General features: G+C 44.7%; 1 protein-coding gene across 3 annotated transcripts in view; it reads right to left on the bottom strand.

Annotated features, from left to right (window-relative positions):
* Positions 1-26,488, bottom strand: part of arhgap17b (Rho GTPase activating protein 17b) — a 28,585-nt gene extending 2,097 nt beyond the window's left edge. The window contains exons 1-20 of one of the 3 annotated variants that reach the window (XM_042087801.1): positions 25,763-26,488; positions 18,813-18,852; positions 15,097-15,201; positions 14,753-14,829; positions 13,792-13,903; positions 13,628-13,704; positions 13,207-13,312; positions 12,399-12,467; positions 11,991-12,072; positions 10,712-10,839; positions 8,995-9,106; positions 8,383-8,464; positions 8,019-8,099; positions 7,354-7,467; positions 7,065-7,156; positions 6,362-6,563; positions 4,787-5,053; positions 2,790-2,938; positions 1,974-2,429; positions 591-642 (exon numbers count right to left, since the gene is read on the bottom strand). In XM_042087801.1, coding sequence (XP_041943735.1) covers positions 635-642; positions 1,974-2,429; positions 2,790-2,938; positions 4,787-5,053; positions 6,362-6,563; positions 7,065-7,156; positions 7,354-7,467; positions 8,019-8,099; positions 8,383-8,464; positions 8,995-9,106; positions 10,712-10,839; positions 11,991-12,072; positions 12,399-12,467; positions 13,207-13,312; positions 13,628-13,704; positions 13,792-13,903; positions 14,753-14,829; positions 15,097-15,201; positions 18,813-18,852; positions 25,763-25,815 — 2,412 coding nt within the window. In that variant the 5' untranslated portion in view covers positions 25,816-26,488 and the 3' untranslated portion in view covers positions 591-634. The remainder of the gene's footprint in view (positions 1-590; positions 643-1,973; positions 2,430-2,789; positions 2,939-4,786; positions 5,054-6,361; positions 6,564-7,064; positions 7,157-7,353; positions 7,468-8,018; positions 8,100-8,382; positions 8,465-8,994; positions 9,107-10,711; positions 10,840-11,990; positions 12,073-12,398; positions 12,468-13,206; positions 13,313-13,627; positions 13,705-13,791; positions 13,904-14,752; positions 14,830-15,096; positions 15,202-18,812; positions 18,853-25,762) is intronic. The other 2 variants (XM_042087800.1, XM_042087802.1) reach the window with 2 other exon arrangements.
* Positions 26,489-27,038: the final 550 nt, after the last annotated feature.

Below are 27,038 nucleotides of genomic sequence, written 5' to 3'. Positions count from 1 at the left end.
CCTACAGTCTCTAAAGACTCATGTAAAAGTAAGTGTTCTCCAGGGTCAGATCAAATAGCATGAGGTACACCTACATACAGTACTTGTAATGAGGAGACCATGGATTAGGAAAACAATCTTAAGATTTATAATATATATGGATTTAATATAGGCATAAACATAAACATAGAATAGAAAATCCATGGCATCATTATCATTCTGGTCCTGATACACAAACCCAATCTTGTGTCATGGGCTGAAGTGTGTATTTGCATTGCATACTTGTATTGCATACTTTATAGTGCATACTCTACGGTGTATACTCTATGGTGCATCCATGCAAGCAGGGTTGGGATGTTAGTTAGCCAGGTTCTGAGGCACTTACTAGCCACCCACATACAGCCTGTGGCAATGAGATTGCACATAACACATGTAGGCAGAGTTAGTAAAAGCAAGTCCGGCACCTTTCTCTTTCTTGCTCTCTCACTCTCACTCTCACTCTCACTCTCACTCTCACTCTCACTCTCACTCATTCACCCTGGCTCCCACGCAAAAGCACGCATGCAAGCGTCGCTAGGCAGTCAGAGCGCTAACCCTGGTTTCCTCCTTACCATAGCCTGCCATTGAGCCTCACTTCTCGAGGCAGTGCGGTAGGTCACACATCTGGAATATTGCAACAGTTCAACGTCATGCATTTCACTCAACACAGAGGGGTGGGGGGGGGGACATTACAGAGTCAAAGCAGGCCAACTCCCAAGAGCTTTTACAAGCACACCGGAAACGTGATCGGAGCGAATCAGCCACGGCTGTGTGTGATACGCGCCACGCAAGAGAAGCGTGGAGCTGAGCTCTGGGGAGATGGCTGTAAAGTGTTACTGCTATGAGAGGTGGATGGAAGGATGGAGGAGAGAAGGTGGTGCTATACACATGCAGACTGATGGGAGGGGAGTCATGTGATAAGAGGAGAGGGAGAACTTTTAAATGATGGAGAAAGGGTGGGTGGGGGTTCTGGCACGATGACACTTTTCCATGGTCGTTGGAAATGCAATGCAAAATCCTTCCATGAAGCCCATCACATGATATTATCTTTAACCATGAAAGGCATGCTTACAGGAGTTGTGATGCAAAAGATGCATCTTTTGCATCACAACATGCAAAATGATGTATGGTTATAAGGGAACGCCTGTCTACTCTGCCCCTCTTTATTCTCTAAGTTTTTTAAAATAACGAGGCCTCTTCATAATCATTTTTGATAAAATGGGAAGGAATAACAGTTATGTAAGTGTTTTCCACTGTTCCAGAAAATAATAGTGGTTTAGTAGATGTGATTTCTCAGCATTTTAAGTGAGTACATGGATGTGATCAAGAAGGAAGGAAAAAATTAGATGAATGTCTGACACAAATACTCTACGATCAGTTTGGCTCAATATACTGTTAACATACAACTTTAATTATAAATAGGTTGCTTTTGAGTGGACCCAGTCTAGAACTGCCAACTTTGCACAAAGATAACTTAACTCTTTAGCTGTAATACCAATGAAATCCTGGTGCAGGCAGTCAGTGTGCTACATACAGTACACACACAAGGCTCTCTAGCTCAGAGGGTCTGCAAGGAGAATGAGTCCAGAGTAAGTAGAGTGTACAGTCAGTGATGAGGGGCTGATAGTGAAACCTGACACTCACACCTCCTGCTACTGGATCCATTTATGAAAGCCTCTGGTTTGACTGTACTGACTGCAGAAGTGAAAACATGTCCTGGGTCCACAACAATATCTTTCCAAACTGTTTGAGAGAGTGTGTGTGTGTGTGTGTGTGTGTGTGTGTGTGTGTGTGTGTGTGTGTGTGTGTGTGTGTGTGTGTGTGTGTGTGTGTGTGTACACATACGTTTTTAAGTATGTGACTGTTTGTGGTAGAAGGAGAAGTGACATTGTGGCATGTATACACAATCATGTTAATACTTAAAAGTACAAGCACAGATCACTAAGTTTCTTTACCTGTTATGACCTTGGAAGCTGAACCGCAGACTCCATTGGTAGGCGGGTTTGGTGGCGGTGGCACGCTGGGCCGAGGTCTGGGCCTGGGAGCGGGTTTGGGCCTGGGGAGCGAGCCGGTCTGGTGGCCGCCACCATCATGGGGAGGAGTGCCCGGCGGGGTAGGGGTTCTGGGGGGAGAGGGGTCGGGCTCGGCACTGCTGCTGTTGCTGCCGCCGCCCGGTGGGGGCTGAGGGGGCGGGTGGCTGGGGGACTGGAAGGGGCCCTGTATGCTGGCCTGGCGGCGGGGTGTGGCCACAGGGTGCGGGGCGGGGCTCGGGGCAGAGGAGGGGTTGGGAGAGGGAGCAGGTCTGCAGGGCGTGACGGATGGAAAAGCTGCAGGGGTGGACGAGGCCGGAGGGGGCTGACTACTGGCCGTCTGGGAGGGTTTGGGAGGAGCCGGGGCTTGCTTCTTTGTACCTGTACACACACACACACACACACAGACACAGACAGACAGACAGACAGACAAAACACACAGACAGTCAAAGTGACAGTCACTGGAGTTAATGGTGCTTCACATTTCCATGCTACTATGTAACAATTCATTCACTGAAATTCACATCTAAGATATAGCTGAACATAAGGAGCATTTAGTAGCTAAATATAATATCCTCTGCATCTCATACAATCATGTGTCATAAAACATCGGCAAAGATGCTGACTGGAATCTTATGTATCACAACAAGGCCTCTTTTAATGATGTCATTTGCAACGTGCTCATTTTAAAAGGCATACAGTGCTACAGTAGACGACCTGCACACCACCAGCCTCACTCACCTCTGCGGTTCGGTGCGGGGCTGGGCCCTTTGGAGCCGGCGGCTGGGGCCCCAAAGCTCAGCTGACCCGGGGTCCCTCCGGGCGGCCCGTTCCTCTGGGGATGTGGTGTGGACACCGGGCTGGGGGGGGGCATCTCCCGACTACCCACACTACAAGACGAGGCAGGACACAACACGGCATGTGGTCAACCATACACACACCATCAACATGAACCAACACTGGTCAGACGACATGCTTCACGGCAAACGGGTGTTAGGGTCAGTGTTAGTCCCACACACTGTATTTACAGTATGCATCAGATTACAATGATAACATCAGTGTGACATTATCGCTTCATGGATGGCAATAAAATACAAGCATAATAAAGTAGAGGTGCTTGGAGAGTCACTAGATTATCCTAGACAGACGTGTATGCATTTTCCACGCAGAAGACCTGAGTGACAGACATGCTTGATCACTAGTGTCAGTCATAGCAGACATGCAGTCTAACCCACATCGTGCCCCCACAGCAGAGCAGGATGGAGAAGTGACTCAGACACGGGAGGAGTGACGGGGCAGAGCACACGAGGACGTCATGGGAGACCGAATCACACACCCCACCCACACACACACAGAATTAGTGAAGCACACAGACAAAGCAGCAGCAAGAGGTACAGCGGACACAGTGGAAGTGAATGGAAGTGGATACCAGCGCTACAGTGAGGCAGCCAAAGCTGAGGAGGAGGATGGGTGCTGGGAGGAAGAGGAGGACGAGGTCATCTAGGAGCAGCACTGGTGAGAGACTTGGTGAATGCTGTGCCACTTGCCATTCAGAATATCATGATCTTCAACCCACTGGGTGCATTCATTCACAAGCATCTGAGCAAATCTGGGTGACATGTTTGTTCTTCATGTGGATATTGTGACATGTGAAATGCTATGACTAAAATTACAATATGGATTATTCATTACAATGGATTCAAATGGAGGAAGGAGTGAAGGTGAAAGTCGATTGAAACTAAATGACTCGACCAAATCTATATCACGTGACATGGCTGAGTTAAGTACTACTAAAATAACCAATGATGTGATATCTTCTTAAGAGGGTCTGATGATTCTATCCATCTAACTATCTAATCCATCCACTAATCCATCCAGGGATTTACATGGGAAGAATGGACCAATGCTGTAGGATCTTGACAATGAGGGCCAATGGTGTACAAATGTGTCTGTATACAACAGGGGTTCCCAACCATTTTTGGAAGGTGACCTTTTTTGGATGTCACAAAATGTTGGTGACCCCAATCATTCACAACATCTCTATTGTAACATCCAGTCGAAAGTGGTACTTTGGTTTCCCCCAAATGTCCTAGCAAGCTAATTATTTTGGCTAGCTTTGTGCATCTGGTTGCTTTGCTACTTTGTTTAGAACGTTGATCAAGTATGATTACATAAATCAAACATCTCATGCAGGCTGTGTAACTTTATTTTCACGTAGCCAGATTGTAATGATGGGTACCATGGGGTTTAAAATATGTTTTATTTGATGTATGTATATTTTAATGTAATGTACTGGTCAATTGTAAGATACCCAGTATCTCAGGCGACCCCACATGGGGTCCCGACCCCAAGGTTGGGAAACAATGGTATACAATGTTTTCTTGATATAAACCAAACCATCACTGATCTAAAAATGTTTTACTAGCAATTGCTAAAACAACAGGCTCCTTTTCACTTGCTTTCATTGTCAGCAAGTTAACTAGAGAGTGCTAGCGAGCTACTGAGTTCAGTATTTTTGGATGATTTGAAGCCTGATCGCTATGGGGAGTGTGAGGAAACGTTATGACTCAGTCACTATCAGCACTTCCACAGTGGGTGGCTCTGGAAAGTCACGGGGACGGGGACCCGGATTGACACGTTATCTTTTCCGCTCCTGGCGGCAGATGACCATCAAGAGACGCCGCCACCATCATCACCACCACCAGAGGGCAAATCAGGGCCAGGCAGGAGCTCCTTACCTGCTCTCCTGCTCAGCAGTCTGCTGCTGGAGATGCTGCTGAAGCTGCTGCTGCACAGCTTGAAGCGCTAGAGCCCCGGCGGACAGCAGCGGGCCGGCCTGGCCGCCCTCCCAGCCCAGCGGGGAGGCCTCGGCCTGGGCATGGCTGACCTCGGCCTCCTCCTCGGCGGAGGGGGGCAGCGGAGGCTGGAAGGGCGGCGAGGCGAGCGGCTGCTTTCGGACTGAGTTGCTGACTCGACGCATGGACTCAGGCTGTTTGCTAGCGGGGCTAGAGAGGAGAGGTGGGGGAGGGAGTGAGTGAGGACACACACGTACACACACACACACACACACACACACACACACACACACACACAAACACACACCTCATGCCAGTACACACACCCAAACCACAGCAACAGAACACACCCACAGAAGAAGATAAGGCGGAGAGGGAGAAGGACACCACAGGGCTGGGAGGAAGGTGAGGGAGGGAAAGAGACACACAACTACTCCTGCCACGACAGCAACACAGACACAAGCACAGCACAGACTCACACATATGCAGAGTGTAGGAGGAGAGCCTTTATCTATGGTTTAACTGGACATAGGGCATCAAGGGAGGGACACTGTTGACATTTGTAACAGCCAAATACATATCATGGTTCTTCTTCATTTGAGGCCTACTTTAGTGGCATCTATTAGTTTAAATTTGCACTACCTCATTATATAACACAACTGTGGTCTCTTAGCCATGATTATTCAATGAATCTGTATCTCTATATCACTAATGAGAAAACAATTAATAAATAATCAAAAGTCTGTGTGGTTGGATATATGTATTGACTTAATAAGTAACACTGACAGAAATGCAGCATACAGAACATGGCAAGATTCTCTGACTTGCTTGAATTTATGACTTTACAGCAGCTGAGTGGCCACATGACTACTCTGAACTTCACAACCTTTGAACTCCTTCAAGACGTGGATGCTAGTTTCTGACACATTTGATCATTTCGATCATTCCGGTTATTTTTAAACACGTCTACAACGGTACATATAATAATATTTAGCCAACTAATCTGCTTCACCAATGAGAACAATGATTCATCTATATGTGCTACCCTCATAAAGCACTGCATTGATCATTTACAGTAGGCTGCACCCAGCACCTGCACTAACAGAGCTTGGCCAAGCCTAAGACCCTGACTCAGCAATCTTTCATAGTTTAAAGCGATATTGATGGTGGACCCAGCATGTGACACGCATAAACCTTTCCACAATTAATGATTTCTCTTCAATAGCCATCAGCAACTGGGAGTAAAAGACACCTCCATTTTTATTGTGTTTCATTGTAGTTTACAGTGGTCGATAGGACACAATCAACAAGACAAGCCATCAAAAAATCCTTTTTCTCTTTTCAAAACCCTCTCTTTTACAGAGGTCAAGAGGTCAAATGGTCAAAGGTCACACGTGTGACTCGGGGGAGGCGAGGGTCTCTCGCACGACTATGGACTCGTTGGCCACCGTGTACAGCGCCGAGACGCTGGCGGCAGGCTGCGAGTCCTGCCTACGCAGCCGCGGCTGGGACGGGTACCTGTCTTTGCGCTGGCTCTCGCTGCTGCTGCTGCTGCTGCTGCTGCTGCCGCCGCCGCCGCCCTCGGGGGGCCCGGTCACGCTGCCTGGCCGCCGACGCTCCAAGGTGGGGGGCACCTCGGGGTCCAGGGGGCCGGGGGAACCAGGGTGGCTGGTTGGGTGCGAGGGCGCGGTGAACATGCCCGACACGTTGAACTCCACCTCTGCGGAGAGAGTGAGAAACGCAGCTTTGCCTTAGATGCTCGTGAAGTATCTGGCACAGGAGGAGAACCAACAATGCTGGACATGGGAAGTGAGTGTGCTTGGAAGGAAGCTAACATAAGAGAGGGCTGGAAGAGAAAAAAACTTAGCTAAAACCCAATGGGTGCTAACATTAGTCACTAGCACTCTCAAACCATCTGAGAGTGATCGATTTACATACCGACACAGCTCAGTGCCCACTGGCCTACATCATGCATACAGTGACCACAAAGGTCTGGCCAGACAGGCACTAAGGCAAAGGTCATTTGAGGACAGAGGGAAATAAGAGTGAGGATGATGGCCTTGCAATAAATTACATGAGTATTGCAGACATTGCAAACAAAGAAATGCAAATGATTTAAAATATAGCTTCACTCAATGATAAATCATCATGTGGGGCAATCACCATGGGACAGAGAAGAGAGAAAAGTTCAAGGGAGATTTCTGAGGCAGATGGGTCCTACCATCGGGGAAGAACCAGTCGGCGTGCAGAATGATGGGCTCGATGATGGTTACCACATGGACCGAGGTTGCTGCTGCCATCTCGGCCAGAGATCTGAGGGGAGAGAGGACAGAGAAGGCCATGACCGAGACTCTGCGACGACACACTGCAAGCCATGAGTGACAGTATGTGGAAAGACAGACAGACAGACAGACAGACAGACAGACACACACAAACACACATTTTGATTTTGTCTGTGTGGTATCTTTCATCACTGATATTTTCCATGTACTCTGAGAAAAGAATCCTACCCTTCAGTTTTAGCCCAGAGGAGGTTTGGTCCCAACACTATGGCAATGTTGCTGGGAGTCATCTTGTTGACATCACTATCCTGAGCAAGCTTAGCCAGGAACTTAATCAAATACCTGAGGACAAAAATGTACTCTTACAATTATGTGAGACACTACACAAACAGCCACATATACACTCTAGCCTGGGAATCAATTGTTAGACAAACCCTTCAGACACTCATAAAGAAGCTATGACATTTCGCTGTGGAGTGATTCTCACATCTGCTCTGCAGTAACTTGCAATGTGCCATGAAATGAATGCAAAAGAAAAGACATCTCGACAAGTCAGGATTTTTCTTTTCTGTCATTTCATGTTTCCAAACTATGTTGGCAAGAGTTGTGGAGATTTCTTTGGCTCTTCCCATCGAAGACAAAAGGCCTCTCTCAAAACTCGATTGTATGACTGAATATGGTGATAACTGAATATGGTGATAACTGTATCATGTGTTTCCATTCTCAGCATGTTTAAAATAAAGTAGGAAAGTTAATCAAGCACCAGTAATTTAAAAAATAGGCAGTCCAATCTTCAGTCAGAATAGGCAGTCAAACATTTTAGATGTCCTGCTGCCAGGAATTGCCACCACAAACACACAAACAGATTCCAACACACACATATGCAGACGCACTTAAAATTGGCATGGTTGTGCTTTGGCATTTTATCACAGGTCACCCATAGCGCCTGGAGCCGTTTGTCTGGGTCTGGAACACTAGAGAGAGAGAGAGAGAGAGAGAGAGAGAGAGAGAGAGAGAGAGAGAGAGAGAGAGAGAGAGAGAGAGAGAGAGAGAGAGAGAGAGAGAGAGAGAGAGAGAGAGAGAGAGAAAGAGAGCGAGAGAGATGTTTATTTAATACACACACACACATATTTCTCAAATGCACACCTGATGCTGCATACATGAACATATATAATATATACAATACACACCCAAACACATACACACAGATGCATACTATGGCAGTACTCAAGACATGCTGGAACAACATGGCTTTACCTTGAGGCTTGGATCCAGTCATCATAGAGGTGAAAGGTCATGAGAGGCTCAGGCAGCTCCCTCAGGTAAGACTTCAGGGCTCCTGCAGACACGGCCATGACAGGAGAGGAAGAGAGAGGAGCGAGGGAATGAGAGAACGAAATAAGGAAAGATAAAAGCAGGATAAAACGAGTGACTGCAAGCCAATGTGGAATATCTGAGTGTTTAGAGCCAAAGCCAATGGAAATGAGAGGCTGCTTCGCTTAATTTTAACAGCTGTTCCAACCCGAGTCTTCCCATTTCCTGGCTGTTAATACACTCTACTGGGTCACTACTGGGGGCATTGGCAATTTCATATGGCAATGCCATTTATTACAATCAGTGAAGCAGAGAAGTGCCTGATTAAATGTATGTGATAGTAAGTTATTGCATAGTAGGGGAACATTATGTGCCCACCATTGAAGTCAGCTTTTTACAATACAAATACAAATCCATCACAACTCATTAATGAGCTCCACAAAACAGAGACTGGATGTGGTCCAAAATCAAAGATGGTGAGCATAATTCATCAAAGTTTCAGTTATATATTTCACTGAATGCATTTTCAAGGTTGTGGTTAAAGTTGGACCGTACCAGCTACGGCATGGGGGTCGGAGTAGAAATCCTCCAGTTGGGACGTGGAACAGTCCAGGGCTGCCTTAAGCTTCTTCAGTTTGGAGGCCCCTGCTGCAATCCGGAAGAGTCCCTGAACGATGAAATTTGAGGAACAAACAAACAGTTCACACATTGGGTTAACACATTTATTAATACTGACGAGTACACATGGCGTGCCAAGTGATTAATTCAGCACAGATTCTATTTTGATTATCAGGCTTTCACATCTTAAAGAGGAAGGTGCAAGGCATCTTTCTACAAGCCTGCATCCAGAGGAAATGATCTCTTTTCAGATCTAAAGTTAACAATAGTAGTCTGGATTCGAGGGGGAAAGAAGAAGCTGAGTAACTGACAGCAGCAAACGCATAGCTGCATGTTGTTACTGTAGATTTCAATGTTTTGTTCACGTTTCCCTTATTGGTGTAACCTACTTTCTGTTTTTAAATGTTTTTAAGGCATGTCTAGCCTATAGATAGCCAGTGTTGATAACACAACTGAATTTATTTAGTTTAAGTGTCATGACATAAGCATATCTGTCATTACTGGGACTGTTATGGTATGTTTGATGGTCTCACAAGCCACCGAAACTATTCACTATGGTTTTATGCTCTAGGTTGAAAAGGGAAATTGCTTTTACAGCACACCGTTGCCACATACAGTGCCTTATTTAGCAAGCAGGTTAGCTTGTGCCTACCTCTTAGAGCTGTTTCAGATCGGGTACGTGGCGTGAGCGTGTTAGCTGCGTGGCGTGTCCGTTTTTATTTCGGCTCCCATGTTAACAGTTTAAAGCTTGCACACCGCCTGTGTGACACGCACGTCTCGAGCCACGCACGCTAGAAATAGGAGCGACGCCTATTTTTCACACGACACGCAAGCGTGATGGAGGCGTTTCCAACCGCAACCGCCACGCAACTGACACGCAACTTACACGCAACTGACATGCCTAGTTCACGCCACGCACCTGGTATGAATCAGCCCTTAAACATGTTGAGCCTTCATCTGTGGATTCACAGAACTGCTCTATGGACTCTTAACCAGCCAGTCAGAACTTAAAACCTCCCACCCACCCTTTTTTCTATTCTAGCCTGTCTAGAATTTGCCTCCAGGATGTCAGCATTGGTTCCTGGCTCAGACTACAAGGCTGTAAGGCTTTGGGGCTTGGATTAAATGTTGATCCTGACCAGAAACTCCATTCCCTATACCTCTGTAACTGAACATCTAGCTTTTACTTTAAAAGTAGCTTTTTTTACTTTAGTCATCATTCTTCATGTTAGTGATACGCAGACAGACTTGTGTGTCTAGCCAGAACCAGTAAATGATGACCACACAATGTAAAAGATAAAGGGGAAAAGAAAAGTAAAAACTATTTTAAAATAATTTTATAGGCTATGGTGGAGATGACAACCTCTCTGGAGACATAAGAGCAAAGTAAGACAAACAGCCAAGAGGTTCTGCAATAATAGCCCAGACCAATAAAATACTCACAAGCCTTGGCTGTGTGTACATTTGTATGCTCAAAGGGGTACTGTATTTTGGTAGATGGCGTTCTCAAGTATTTTTGCATGAACACTCAGTATTTATATCTATCAGCTGGTATATGCCGTGAGCGTACAGAATGCATCCTGTTTGAGTAGCTGCTGGTGTGCATCTGCATGCTATGTGTAGCAGATAGCTCAGGTGTGAGGATGTGGTGTACCTCTTCTTTCATGCCCGTCTCCAGTAGCATCATCACACAGGCCTCGATGGGCAGGGCGATGTCCCTGCTGCTACGCTTCAGGTGGTCCTCCAGGGCTGAGCCGAAGGCCGGCTGCTCCGTCCACGAGTCTACAGCAGGGTGGACACAGAGAGCATCACAGTCTGGCCTCCAGATGGTGCAACACCCACCAGGAGAACAGAAATGGGATGGGGGGGGGGGGGGGGGGGGGGGCAGCAATCTAACTTCTCTATTAGCACTCCGCTCTTTGATATACAGTATACATAAACAAACCCCAGATCAAATAAATGGTTTCATGTTTTGTTTCTTGTTTTGTTTGGCCTTGTCATAGAATCATTGAGGGATTTCAACATGAACCAGAAATAAATATGGTTAAGTCACTAAATCCATCCTCCCTTTCAAATATTCCATAGTGCATTATCATCAAGGCTCTTACCACCTTCCTCTTTTTGCTGTTTATATCTGCTAATGAGCATTTGATGGAAATAGCGGAGAGCAGATTGCATTCAGAAAAGGCCATATTGATTTCAAATACGTTGAGATCGATGGCCACTTATACAAGTCTTCATTTGAAGGTTGTTCACAAGATGACTATAACTGATGTAAAACACAGATAAACCCCAAATTCAACCCAAAAACTATTCAACCTTAGGGTAATAGCTAGAGACATAGATATTTTCGTGTCAGATTGGCACAAAATAAACTACCCAGCAAATTGTAAGATAGCAAAAACTATTGGTCAATTCACTTCAGTAAAAGAGCTCCTCTGCACAGATGCAGTCTATCTCCTGCTTTTCATGTTCCACAGAAAAACAGCTAATAGGTTTCACCAGCTCATGCTTTTAGTGATGACATAGTGAAAACACACATGTGTTTTCATTTCCTGACTGCTCCACATCTTAGTAGTGCCGAGGTCACTTCAGGTTAATCAGCTACACTGAAACGCTCTTACCTAAGGAGGTCTCACATGTCATATGTAAAAGATTACAAAGGGATTTTTTTGCAGTTCCACTCTACAGAGAGCGATCTGAGAGGGATATGCTTTCCATCAGAACAAAGTGAGTTTAAGCAGAATTAATTGACTTGTTACACAGTGTCACATTTAATTTCCCTCTTCATGGTTACATTTGGCAAACGCCTCTCATGACGTGGAGTGGACACGTAGCTGGCACCTGATCGCCGGAGTTCATAAAAACCAGCACCAGACCTTAGCAGTGCCAGTAAAGCAACTGACTGCACTGTGTGGCCCTGTTGTCATTACCTTGTTGGGACTGAATGTTGGGCAGGACTCTTTCAATAGCGGCTAGTGATCGTCTGTGGTAGTCAGCCTGGGCTTCTAGTAACTGGAAACAAAGAAAAACAACCACAAGTCAAATTCCAAATGCATGTCCCATCCCACAAAAAGCTGTTAAATTAAAGCTCCTATGTTCAGGTTTTTCCATTCCATTTAAAACCTTATGACCGTGGGACTCAGGGTTTGACATTTAAAGCATTAAGATGCGTCTAGCTCCAGTACCCTGTTAACTCCAAACCCACACTGTTCCTTATCGTCTTGTAAATTATCCCCACGTATCCCCAAGCCTGGATGCATTCCACATACTCATATAGACATATAGTCTCTTCCACCAACAGAGTGAGATCCTACAGTAAGGTTCCCACTAGTACATACCGTGACATAATAGCGGGCATAATCCCCTTCCTTTGAGAAGAAGTTGTACATGTCTGCAGCCAGCTGATCCTGTGCAGGAACAATAGGAATGAGATCAGTGGCCAGAGGATTAGTTCTCAGTATATTTCTCAGAAAGAAAAAAAAACGGAAATATATACTCATATGACAACATATTGTTTGTATAGCAACAGTTGGAGAAACAAGGCATAACAATTACGATAAATTCCACGCGCTTAACCTGGCTTTGATGGGGGTCATTATACTAATCTAACATTAATATCATGAAAAAAAAACAACTATATGAATGGCAGCACCTCCCTGATGTGTCGTGAGATCACATTATGATCCAGCAGCCAATCCTACATGCAGGAACTGTTAAGAGTGGTTATATGTCCTACAATGTGCATAACAAATAAAACAAGAACTAGCATCTTTAATGTCTCCATAAAGCTTCCATCTGGTTCCTTGTTCTCCTCCTATTTCTAGTGGCAAGATTCCAAGACTAGACTCCTATCCCTATAAATCATCTCTGATTTGGGTACAGACTCCCTACTCAACAAGCTCGCTTTATTCATTGCAACCTATTGAGGCAAGAACTGATCCTGAATCAGCTTTTGGGCCCCAGTGACCATCATTAGCACAGACAGCGACCGTTGTCTTTTTAAAGGACATCTCAATAGTGAGCTTTGTTCGTGGCCATTCATCAGATTCCTGAGCGGGTCGAGAGGCCTCTGGAGGAATGAACCATCGTCACTCAGCCATGGACCATTAAGAAAGAAAATAGGCAAGAAGTGAAGCTGGTGAGTACCTTGCAGATCTCCACTTTGTTCAGGGCCTCATCCATCTCATCTTTGAGGGTGTCCGCTTTTGCTGCCAGGGCGTGATGGCTGGTGGACTTGTTGGCCTGATAGTATCTGCATCGCGATTGACAAGAGGGTCAGTTAAAAGCCACAATAGGAAACTCTTAAACCACACTTAATAACAAAAAAAACTCCCGGAAGAAGACATGTAGCCGAAAAGCATTGGAGTTTTTAGAAGGTTAACTTGACCAAGCCATAATAATAAAGGCTTTTTAAGTTTTTCAAGAGATAGTGCCTTGGGAGTTTTTTTGATTCTTCACACTTAATAACACTTGAATGGTCATGTAGCACTGATGCACTGGTACAGCTTTTGCTGTTATATAGTCACGTGTGCATGCTGCTTGTATGAGTCAAAGGTTCCTCAATTACCGGGCTTTTGCAGAGTCATAGTCCAACACCAGCTTGGCTAGTTGCCTTCTCTGCTTAAGTATGTTGGGAATGTCCACCTGAGGGCAAACGGGAGGGTTAGAGACTGAAAACGAGTCCAAGGAGGGGCGTTGCATGACTTTTTGAAAGCATCAGCCAGGACTGACCTCAGCAAGCTGGTTTAGAGGGTCCAGGATGTCTTTCTGAACCTGCACCTCATGTTGAGACTGATCGTAGGCCAGTTGGTCTTCAGCTTCTCCGCAGAGATCCATCATTTTACTACACACACACACACACAACATATTAATGGTAGCCTTTATCACTCATGTTAACATTCCACAGGCTGGTGGGGTCGTACACAGAGGGTGTTGTTAACATGCACTGGAATGCAGCGCTCCATTCCTGAGCTAGTCCTTCATCAATCCCTGTTATCATCCTCCCGGCTTCTCCAAGACTACTGACCCTCACCCTGACAAAATTCCAGACACTCCACACCCTGTGACAACTGTGGTCAAATAGCTTGGCCAAATAGCTGCAATGTGCATTTGGTCAAAGCTCTGTCCACTTGTTCTATGATCTCCCTCTGAGTACTTAGTCTACAGAGAGACTCAGGCCAAACAATTGCCCCTTCTCCACCCTTACACCATGCTGTGAGAAATTCAAAAAGGTCAGATGAGATGGGAGACCAGCAGTAAAAGAGACGTCAAATGTTTGCCCTTCTTCTGAGGTGGAAGAACGGTCCACTTTTTCCATATGCAGATTGCCATAAACTATACACAAAACCATGACATTGCATCCACACTCACAGCATGTATTACCAAATTAGACAAATATTTTACATCTTTACTGTATCACAAAAAACAGATACCTCTCCTCCTAACTATTATAGCAGTAAAAGATGAACAGTTGTATGAATGTGTTCACAGCCCCTGAGAAATAGAGCATGTTTATTCATTTGGACTCAGGAATGCTGGCCTGACAGCTATATCAGTGCATGTGTCAAAGTGAAGTGAGGACCACACAGATGCATCAAAGCAAGTTCAACAACGATACACAATTTCAAAACAGAAACAGGGATTTATCCGGCTTGAAGATTGAGCTGGGCAGCTCCCAGTGGATTTGACTTACCCAATCAGAGACTCGTCACCCAGGTGACCGCTCCCATCCTTCATGGCCTGTGCAAGGGCAGTGATAGGAAGCTTTTTCTGCCAGGGAGAGTGGAAAGACATTGTTGGAAAATGTACACCACATTTCCCTTTTGAGTAGATGACTTTGTGATTGTCATACAATACTATTGTTTTCCATAAGGGAGAGATAATAAAAAAAACACTGTTGGAATCTGCTGCTGTGAAAAACATCGCTCTCTAGTTAGGGCTACTATTGGCTCTGAGCCTATTATTCCACATTGCGTCTTGTCAGTGGTGATGGACAAGAAAAGAGAGCATGCAGCGGAGGAGCTCATGTGACCTTACATGTCTTTTGTCCACGTCAGCCCCAACCTGACCCTGTAGGCAGGCCAGCATCTTCTTGTGGACGTTGTGCGAGACGGACCGCACCGTCTCCATCCGACGCTCAATCTGTAGTTCAGAACACACACACACACACACACACACACACACACACACACACACACAGAGCAATCAGGTTGAGGAAATGTTCAATATTACACCAATATTACATCCAGTGACACTGAGTGCTAGTGTGCTTGTTTGGAGATCCATGTTGAGGTCACAAAGTGAGCAATGCCTATCTGTACTGTACTTATGTCTTCCCAACTCAGTTTTTGAGGATTGTGACCTGGAAAGCAAGAAGGAGTGATTTCAAAGAAATGTGACTGTGACACTGGAGTTGTCACAGAGGTTAGAAAAGAGTTTGGTTCGGTCGTCTGATCTCTTTTGTAAGAAGCCAACTGTAAAAGTCATGGAAAACAGGAACCGATCAGGCAACCACACAGACATTCACCGACTGAAGCAAAGGACGCTATGCCTCATTTCTCTTCATCAGAAAGTTCATCAACTTTCATCAACTTTTTATAGAAAATTTAGTTAGCTGTGTGTAGCTCTGATGCAAAACTCTGTTGCGTGACCCAGGATCCAATCACTTTTAATATAAAATGGATCAGTGCTAATAAACTGCATCCTTAGTACAGCTTGATTCCAACACAACAGTTCCAGACAACAGAGTGCACAGTAAGTGTGGGTTTGGCAGAGATAGGTCAAGCAAAACACACTGCTATGTGCAAGAAAGCCTTCACTGATCACTATGTGCTTTCTTACAGTTAATACCCTTGCCAGCACAGTTAAACAAGAAAGATTGAGAAAATAAACTCTACTTATGAAAAGGTCAGCTCTTTTTGTTAGTGACTGCAACTGACACCAAAACCAGGCGACAGTGATACTAAGCCCTACTTTCAATATGACACTTGGCATGGACCTCTGGCTTCCCGTGTCTGCCACGTGTCTGTCTGTCTGTCTGTGTGTGTGTGTGTGTGTGTGTGTGTGTGTGTGTGTGTCTGTGTGTGTCTGTGTTGTCTGTCTGTCTGTTTGTCTGTGTGTGTCCATCTGCTTCCTCCTTCCAAAGCCTCAGCGGCTGCTCTGTTTCCGACCTCAGTCCGCAGCCCATTACTGCTGTTTCCTGAGTGCAGGTAGGGCATCAGGCACCACTTTTCTGCACAGCTGCATTCAATCTGCCACCCCCCCCCCCCCCCCACACACACACACACACACACACACACACACACACACACACTCCCCCATACACCCCTGCCATAAATGCTATCCTTCACCTTGATTCATGTGGACAATTTAAGCTCTTTCCTATCTGCCGCTGTGTTAACGGAGGGGAATCCCTATGCCAGGTGTCTGTGCTGAGTTAGGGCTGGGCGTCGGTGCCAAGGAGGTTGGAGTGATGGGAGCTGGGCTGTCATGGCTCCCTCAGGTGGTCAGCAGCACAGAGCGCAGCGGGGGACTGGACACAAGCCCGAAGCTCCCATCACTCAGCGCGCTGAAGAGCCAGTGCAGCAAATAGTTTTGATTTGAACATCTATGTGTGTGTGTGTGTGTGTGTGTGTGTGTGTGTGTGTGTGTGTGTGTGTGTGTGTGTGAGAGTGTGTGTGTGTGTGTGTGTGAGAGAGTGCGTGCGTACCTGTCAATGTGTGCGCGCGCATGTGCTTGCACTTGTATGTCCTTTAACAACACCAAACAAATACACGTCTATTAGAGTTATGAGAAAGTTGCTTCGGTGACCTGTTTATTCGCAAACTTCTGCTTGTGTCAGCAGCTGCAGATGAAAAGGGTTTGGGGGAAATAGGGCAAAAGTTAATTTCAGCCGTGAGTCGAGTACAGTGGGAAACGGCACACAGCATACACTCACTGTCCCTGTACAGCAAATACATCAGTCTCCAAACATTCATCCCACTGGATCCAATGAGCCGTGAGGAGAGCCAAGGAAAAGACTGGGAGGACAAGGAATCACATTCTTCATGTGCTCAGGGCAGCCAGATGAGTAGCGAGGCTTTGAGTCCTAACTGTGTGAGCATGACTAGCGATAGCATGTGTCGCGTCCCAATCTGCAGCCTTCAGAACGGTGCATCCTCTGGCCTCACTGTAGGGCCAGGAAATGTGGGGTCACATGAACACTGACTGACGGGCTGACTAAGGGAACTGCAGTAAACAGGAGCTTGTAAACCCAAGCTCTGCCCTCTACAAAGGCCTCCGAGTCCAGTGTGACAGTTTATATGGGGTCTTAATTCCTTTTCCAGTCGTTGGTTTCAATAGCTAGGATCTCAGGCTAGTCTAGTTGCTTCTATCAGACAGGGGGTATGAGAGGAGCACGATGTGTATAAGAAGAAGCTGGTGCCAAAGAACATGACTGAGGAAATGATCAAACTTAATCTACACTCATCCATCTTAATGTGAATAGAGCAGGAGTCAATGCAATCAGTCATTAAAGCTGAGATTCTACTTCTGAACTAGGGGTGTTGCGAATGATGATGTCTTTTCACAAAATTTCACAAAAGCCTCGTAATAAAGCTGTTTGGGAAAAAAAATACCCAGGTTTTAAAGAGAGAGAGAGAGAACGATTTCAGTTAGTTTTGTTCCTGTTCACTGAACCGTATTCTGCTTCGTGGCAGACAGCAGAAGTCAGAAGCTGCGACTGGAACCACAGAACAAAGCTCAGAGTAAAAAAACCCTCTCAGGACAGGTAACAAATCAAACTATAAAAAATTATTCGAGTCATTCCTGTGCCTCATGGTGGTGAAACAGCCAACGTGCTGATTGTGGAAAACTTACTTCCCTTTTTTTACAACTGTAGCAAAAGTAACACGCATATTTACAGCGGAGGCTGAACAGACTCCAAGAGCTCATCAGCAAAGTCGCCCGTCTAGTTTGTTTATTGCGAGTTAAGGTGAAGGCATAGGCCCAGGTACAGAGGGTGGAAAACGCCCGGATGAAATTCCATCAGCCCTAGGGCTCTTCTGCGTCACTCCTCTGACTGAATCTGGACACAAGCACCAACTTCGATGGCTCTCCCAAGAGATAGGGAACATTCCAGAGCCGAGGACGCAAGAGGAAAAAAACAAGGAGTGTAGAAGGGAATCACTTGCATTGCAAACTGCAATAATGCCTGAGCAAAGTCCAACTGAGACACACACACACACACACACACACACTTTAAGGGAACACAGAACAACCTCAAAGGTGACTGGAAATGAGGGAGGGGTAAAGAGGCTTATATCAGCCCAGTGAGAAGTATGAAGCATTGAGTTCCTGAATGAATAAATGAGCAATATCAGAACACTATTTTACTGTTCAAAACACACATACACACATAGAGACCATTATACTGATTTGGATGTGAAGTAAGTTAAGAATAACATGGATTGTTGTTTTGTTGGCAAATGAGTGATTTTGTATTTTTTCTTAGTTTGCATATAAAGACAGACCCATGACGTTATGCCCAAGTGGCTGGCCTAATAATCCTATTCTGCATTTTAACTTGTCGTAGATATGGGCCATCTAAAGAAATACACCACACATATGCTAATGAAGCTAAAAAGTAACACATAAATGTAAATGAATGTTGAGTTATATCACCAAGCTTTGAAACACTGTTGTTGGGTGTGGTAACAGATCAAAAAGGGTGTTTTTATGGTATTATGTAAGAGATCTAACAACGGGCAAGTCACCTGGAGAAGGTCATCACTCAGCACCTCAGTTTTCTCAGCTCTGTGGGGGAGACAAAAACATCACATACAAACATAAGTATTGCTGATTACAAAATTCACTTAGCATGTTTTCCATCCTTAACCTTTACCATCCGTGTCACAAATATCATAGGGCTTTGAGTGTTAGGTGAGTAGAGGGGCACGGGTCGATTTGAATAGATGTGAAACTTGACTCGAGGCTAAAAAGAGCTCATTGATCTGTTGATTTTCAGACCTTTCTCCCTGTTCAGGGAAGTTTTGTTTGCTCACTGAATTGATCTGCTGTATCCTCTAATGGTTGTGAAGCAAACACTGTCAATTCCTTCCTATCAAAATAAGTTGGTCAATAAGAGCACACATCCCGATCCTGTCTAAACTACTTAAGCTAACAAAGATGGGGAAAATGTAACATCGCAAACTCTAAAACTCACTTCCTGTCTCTTGCATTCCTGGCTGCTTATTATGGCAACAGCTTGGGAAGAGGCCAAGGCAGAGTGGAATGGGTTGAGAAAGGGGGGGGGGCACTGTTGGTAAGTTAGACACATTTATGTCATCGGCCTGGTACTGGAAGTGTGCAGCGGAGCCGAAGCAATTTGGCCCGTTCTGTCTGTCCCTCCTGACCTGCCGTATCTCTGGCTGCACACTGCACTGTTAGCTAGACTGAGCTGGTGGGTTGCCAACAGGTCACAAACCTTTCTCACTCTGGCACTGTGGCGGCCAGATTATGATTCAGGGGGGTAAAGCCATGGTGAAAACAGGATGTGACAGCGAGGCCAGGTATTTAAAGAGTACAGTGGGAACTACCACCACTACCCAGGGCCATTACAATGGAAGTCCCAACGAGAACTGTTGTGCCAAGAGCTTATTGTTACAGCAGTACAAGATTAATCTGAGGTCTCTGCACACAGCCTGTGAACATATCTCACAACAGACATAACAAGTTGTGCAGCACAATATAGAACATACAATACATAAATATATAACATAATAGCTATAGAGCCAATGCTCAATACATTGCCAATCAGATGTGATGATCATGATGCATTTCGGTTTCTACACAGTTCATCAGAGCACTCTATCAGAACACTACACAGCTAGAACACCAAAGCCAGAGGGGCTGAGAGAGGGAAGAGCATGTCTATTATCTGCCTTTTTCCACGGCTGATAAATGTCTTTTAGAGGCAGGTTTGTCAGCATACTATCAAGCTCAGGAGAGATTTACTCCCACATTCGAGACAAAGCCACATTAAAGGCCCATCAAAGACAAACATATGCTTTTGCTATTGTGCATCGCCTCCCACGAACACACTCCAGCAGCCACAGTTCAACAGCACCAGGGTATTCTCTTGGTTCCCAAAGCACATCAAACCTAATGTAATAACTCCACACAAAAGGCCATAGGAGAGACAACTATGACTTGAAGTTGGCACATCACATACGAAGTCCAGACACCATACAGATGTGCCATAATCATAACAATCGTCTGTCTGACCATAGCCCTGTCTCTGTCTGTCTGTCTGACCACAGCCCTGTCTCTGCCTGTCTGTCTGACCACAGCCCTGTCTCTGCCTGTCTGTCTGACCACAGCCCTGTCTCTGCCTGTCTGTCTGACCATAGCCCGGTCTCTGCCTGTCTGTCTGACCATAGCCCTGTCTCTGCCTGTCTGTCTGACCACAGCCCTGTCGAGTGGAGCAGTGCAGTTCAGGTAATCCGAGGGAATAACAGATGTGAAAGAAGCGGAGAGACACCATAGACAGGGAAAGGGGAAGTGCGCCGGGCAGCTTCTGAACTCTCTGCTCTCTGTTCTTCTGTCCTTGTTGACGCCCGTCAGAAAATGCAGACTCAAAGGGAAAAAAAGACATATCTCAGGGTTGCACACTGCTGACCAGTTCGCAATCCACGCGTCTGGATTCAAATCCAGAATGTATGCTTCTGAGAAATTGAACTGGTTGAGAACTTGATGTTTGTAGAAATGCCCTACCATACACAATCTATGCCCATACATTGTAAGCAGTGCAATAAATATAAGACACACAACACACTTAATAAAGATATTCATCCAACACATGTGGATAATGAAGTGAGTCACTACGAGGCAGGCTTCAGGCAGAGCACCATTCACGCCAGCACCGAACAGTGTGCTGCTGTTATGCGAGATGTGAGACCAGCAGACAATCCACGAAAACCTCTGTATGAAAAACAGTCCACACTAGCTCCAAGCTGGACAAAACATTGCACACTTACAATATTCTGCTGCACCAAAATCAACTCACAGACACAGATCCACAAACACACTCTAAGATGCACGCACACACACACACACACACACAGACAGACACACACAGATACACACACACACACACAGACACACACACACAGACACACACACAGACACAGACACAGACACAGACACACACACAGACACACAGATACACACACACACACACACACACACACACCATACATACATATGCATACACACCAGCGGCCTTATGGAAAAACAACTGAATGGTTGGAAGAGATCATATGGTCCCACTCACGGCCCATGAAGCTGGCCTGCAGAGAAGCTGCATGAGACCCTACTCAGAGCCAGTAATGGGGCCATTTATCCTTCAGCACTCACTCTCTGCAGGGTGAGCTGAGCAGTGAGTAACTCCACCACAGGGGTGAACAGGAGAGTTACTCATTATAGGTAATATCAGAGCAGTTCTGGGTGCTGAGTCAGCACAAGTCCAAACCAACAACACATCACATCAGGAGGGATCTCCTGTGTTTAAACTGCATCTCATTGGGATCAATTAGCCATGCTAAAAAAAAAAGAGTTCGGCTGGGAATTATTAGACTCAAAACCACCCATCTACAGATTTTAGTGTAAACTGTCTTCCATCCAGGAAGGACCACTGGGGTCTGTGTAAGGGAAAAAAAGTAGCTCTGTAAAAAAAAAAGGCATGGCTGGGAAACCCTTTAAAACATCCTGCATATGAGTCAGAGAGTCAGCTCTGGAATGTTTAGATTGCCCATGAATATTGCATTAGTATTGAACTGAGGAGAGTTAATAGGGCATTAGACAAGGTCTGGGCCACTGAAATGTCACCAATATTAAATCAATAGTCAGGGCTCCCATAATAAGACCTCAAGGCATCAAGTTGATATGGTAATGTGATGTCCTCTCAAATCAGGCTTTTTGCCAGGAAAGGTGGCAACAAAGATGCAATATAAGTGAACTCCTTTAAAGGAAAAGCCCATACTTTTGAGAAAAACATTGTTGATCCTTGTTGTGCAGGCTTGAAGGGGCGGGACTTGGGTCATGTGACTACTTTCACCTCCCTCTACCTGGGAAATGTGCACACCTGTGTGTGTCTGGCACGCCCTGGGGAAGACTATAAGTTGAAACAAGCATGTAGCCAGTATTTAATAAAGGGTTTTTATTTTTTTTACAGGAGTGCCTCAATTATTATTATTCTTTTCATCCAAACATTGTTGATATTTGAGCTCAGCAGCCAAGTCAAATTACATCCTTGACTTCCATGTTCCTGAAGCAACGAGTTGATTGGCTGAAATGTACTGAGACAGGAACACAAACACAGTACAGACATCTAGATGAACATTTTTCTGAATATATAACAAAAAAGTGGATTGGATTGGAATCACATGCTGCACCTTTAAGAAACTCATGCAAGTCCAAGCAGCTGCATCCGAAACCTCACAGCCAACAAATCTGCATGCTGCTCAGTTCTGAGAATGTTTTTAGCCATTTCTTTCAAACATAGGTTTCACAGAATAGACAGGTTTCTGCCAATTCTGTGAGAAGCAAGGAGCTAAAAACACACTAGTTACCCTGCTAAAAACAAACTTGTCACCGGTTATGCTATTGGTGGAAGTTACACCAAACCACTGTCATGCTAGAAACAGCACACTGTTATGTGTTGTGTCAAAGCCACTGCATCAGCTAATGGTGAAACTTACGAAGATGTAAACAAATGGTGAATGACCACGATCATATCTATTCAGAACTTCTGTGAAAAGAAACATGCTACTTTGTTTACTTTTACAATAACCAAACATCTTAAATGTGGCAAATGCTGCTCATCATGTCTACAGCATATAGTCATATCTGAACAAGTCAAACTCAATCTATCTTTATATCTCACCCATTTCATTCCATACGAAGAGGATTTGTCATGTAATTCTATATTTTTGTGGAATTAATGCTTTGGTAGTATTTGGGCAGCTGTGGCCTACTGGTTAGAGCTTCGGACTTGTTACCGGAGGGTTGCCAGTTCGAACCCCGACCAGTAGGCACGGCTGAAGTGTCCTTGACCAAGGCACCTAACCCCTCACTGCTCCCCGAGGGCCTCTGTTATTGCAGGCAGCTCACTGCGCCGGGATTAGTGTGTGCTTCACCTCACTGTGTGTTCACTGTGTGCTGAGTGTGTTTCACTAATTCACGCATTGGGATAAATGCAGAGACCAAATTTCCCTCACGGGATCAAAAAAGTATACTTATACTTAGTTTGGGCTTTATGTTACAATGCTTGGCTGGTTGTATGTTTTGTCAATAAATACACCTCTCCAGAGGGGGCTTGTAGTGTTTGGCCAAGTAGGCTAGATTTACTAATCAAACTGCACCCACACATCACTATTATGATTTTACACAGACGCCTGAGAGCTACTAGTGGAGTCTGCTTGAGGCCAATAAAGTGTGTGTGGTATGTCCACAGACTGCCAGTGACCTCCTGTCCAGTACACACACTCCACAGTTAGCCAGAAGTCCCAGGTCCAAGTTATACGCCAGGCGTGTTAACGAGATGCAACACACCAACCAAAATACTGAGAGCACTCCAGAGGAATGGCCATAAAACCTGGGTCTCCTGGCAGGGGCTCCTTAGACGTTCTTGCCACCTCCACTCCAAGACAAACCACATTCATGGTACACTAAGCCTCAACGACAATGAAAAAAAAAGACATCAGCTGACTTATGAAACATGGCAAAAATGGAACCAGATCGCCACCTTTTCAACCCCACAGCGAGCCTCAATTATGTCCGTAGTCAACTCCACTCATACTCTCTATTTTGATGTATTAGAGGTGTAATGAGTATTCCAGGCCGTCTCTGCTGAGAGCCCTCATATATTTGTGGGGGGAGACATTTTACTAGCCCACTGTCGAAACTGTCACTGTCACCATCCTGCCACCTCAAATATATATACACACACACACACACACACACACATACACATATATATATATAGATATAGATATATATGCTGCCCTAGAGCACTACATTTAAAACACCCATATTTTTATATTTTTAACATTAACAATAATTCCAGATGATATTGAAATCAGGAATTAATGTCTAGCTTCTTCAGTTACAATTGGGTGTTCCTCTGTGGTGTGTTCTTCCACATATGCTTGGGATTCTGTTCCTGTCAATCCTATATCTTTCGGTATGTCTTTAGAGACACAAGGGGGATATTATGCTGCAGTGTGTCATCCCCTGCATCACTATAGTTATCTGTTCTGGATTACAGGGTTTCCGCTAATTAGTCTGATTCAGTGTGTGAGCCACATGATATGGGATATGATATGTGACTATTTTCTCTAGTTAGAGATGGTGAATCTTTATCTGAAACCATGTTGTTATCTCTGCCTTAGTGTTTACCATTGTCAATAAAACTTGATTTTGTACTGACTGAATCTTCACTTATCTCTGGTACAAAAAAGATCTGACAATGAAGAACATGGCAAATGTGAAGAGAGCATGTAGGTACATGTAGTTTTCAGTTAGAGTAACACGACTAATGACAAAACAAACCAGTTGAGCCAGTAGTGAAATTTGGAAAACTTTCAATTTCAATACATTTCAGTAAAGAAGATTGCGATCACTGTTCCACTGGATTCAGTTTCTCACACACGTTCATAGACTGACTGGCCTTTACTTCATTAATATGAGGTCTTATGACAGAATCTGGCAAAAAAATACCCTACATGATTACAGTCTTTAATAACACAACTTAATCAGCTTGTCTTGGTAATTTCAAAGCAAAACCAAAATTCCAACATACCAACAAGGCATGGCAGCTATCAATTCATCTGTAATATAAACCTAATTCACAAATAGGTTTCAAAGAAGACAGTGTCACATAACTAATAACTCAAAGCATGTAGTGGAAAGGGTTTCCTTTACTCCTGTCATGTCATAACTTAACAGTATTAGCGAATCCCCATCATACAAATATGGCACATAGGCTACATAGTTGCAATGTGGTAGATTGTTGTAGAGAAGCACCTTTGGCAAGGACATTTAATGAGATTCAGTCTAAGGGATGATCCTGAGTCCCTTCCCTAACGTTAAACCACCTTGAACACATGTCCATTTATGCACAACCCTCACCTCGAATATGTCTAGAAAGCACACGCACTGGCCTTCTGTGGCTAATGTTTCAAAGTGTCAAAAATTGATGACACGCTCACCACTAGGCCTACACCACCGTTGAACTTGCCACTATATTAACGGCCCCTCCTATCAATGGGCAAAGGGAATATTACTTGGACACAGTGTAATGGAAGGCACGGTGAAATGTCATAAGGGTGGTCCCTCAAAGAAACAAAATGCTGATACAGCTTTGCAATTCTGCCACTGAGATTTGTCCCTGGTCCCAAGCATCGAAAAGCAGAACGACTAAATTACCTTTCGTGTCTAAATTTCTCGGCTCGGCAGTTGCAATTCAATAACACATCCAGTCATCATAAAACTATACAAAATGTTTACATATAGGCCTATAATTAAAATGTGTTCGTCAAACGAACCTGGTGAAGGCTACTTGGCTGTTATGAAGTACATGAATAGCCTAGGTTTTCAACATTTATCATATAGCCTACAGAACAATCATAAAAACATGGTGTGGTGTAATGATTCATTTACTTGCCTTCCAACTGTTTGGTTGGCGAGCTGTTTCATTCGATTAAATTGCTTCTTCATTTTCACGCCTTATTATGCTGTCGCCCAGAAGTTTGAGAAGTTGTCAGGCCTCCCCGTTATATCCTTCCATAAACTTGGTTCTGAGAAGGCTTGGTCGCTGCCATAGTATTATTTCACTGCGCGCTGCTGAGCAAAGGGCTGAATAGTCCTCAGAAATAAAATTGGAGCAAACACCCGCAAAGTTTCATTTGCAGGTAGCTGAAGAAATAACTCGGCGTCTACAAGCCCTATTTCTGTTACACTCGCCACATTTCTTCGTGGCTCACAGAGTCGGCGAGCACTCTCGAAAAGCTATAGGGCTGGGAAGGAGGAAGTCGTGTTCACTTCCCTACATGTAGCAATTGCTAGCCAGTGACATACGATACCTCTGTACAATGCAAAGCCATTGATTCACTTACACGGAATTGGTTGGAGAATGTGTCGAACTGTCAGATCAGCCCTCTTACGATTTATATGATTTATAACAAACTTCCACAACATTTAGCTTAGGCCTACATGTTAATTATCTTATTTTCGTTTAGACGTAGCCTAACCCAGAATATCATGTTATTGTAAAAGACAATCTCTTGTAAAAGTCATGGGTAGACAACAAAGTAGCTAACCGAAAGTTTTACTGAATTAGAATGAATTAGAATAAATAAACAATTGTGATCAAGGTAAGCTCCCTTCGCCCTGGCGCATCTGGGCCTACATCTGTATCCTACTGCAGCCTGGTGGTCACGATTGTTATTTGTAAAAATGAAAGCGCAGGCCCTCCCCTCTTTCGCGAGGTGTACTTGTCTTTCTTGGGCACAAGCAAAAGTCTTGTGTGCACCAGAAACCTGAAGCCATAGCCTACTCTTTTGCGAAGCAATGTATAACTCTACCTCTTTACAGTTATTCGATGTAGAACAATGGTTAATAGTTTAATGGCCTAGAGGTTTGTGGTCTGTTGTATTCTGAGTGTTTTCAGCTGTCTCCACCATGCAAGGTTTTTTTTTCCTTTTTACACTGAACAGACAGATGTGTCATGCATTACTGCCAGAATTAGAGTGGCCCTGGGGATCAGTGAGTAGAGCACACAGGTCACTCTGTGGTAATTGAACTCTGGTGTAATGGTTAGTTGGAGACTTTGTTACACAGACAAGAGTTACAGCTTTGGGCAAACACACATCATTTATTATATTCGCATATTTAATGTAGAAAAAGAATATCCGATAAGGTTACCACACTCTATACCATAA

The sequence above is a fragment of the Alosa sapidissima genome, chromosome 3 (genome assembly GCF_018492685.1).
Source record: "Alosa sapidissima isolate fAloSap1 chromosome 3, fAloSap1.pri, whole genome shotgun sequence".
In the NCBI taxonomy this organism is placed as follows: Eukaryota; Metazoa; Chordata; class Actinopteri; order Clupeiformes; family Clupeidae; genus Alosa; species Alosa sapidissima.
This window is presented reverse-complemented; position numbering and strand designations above follow the sequence as displayed.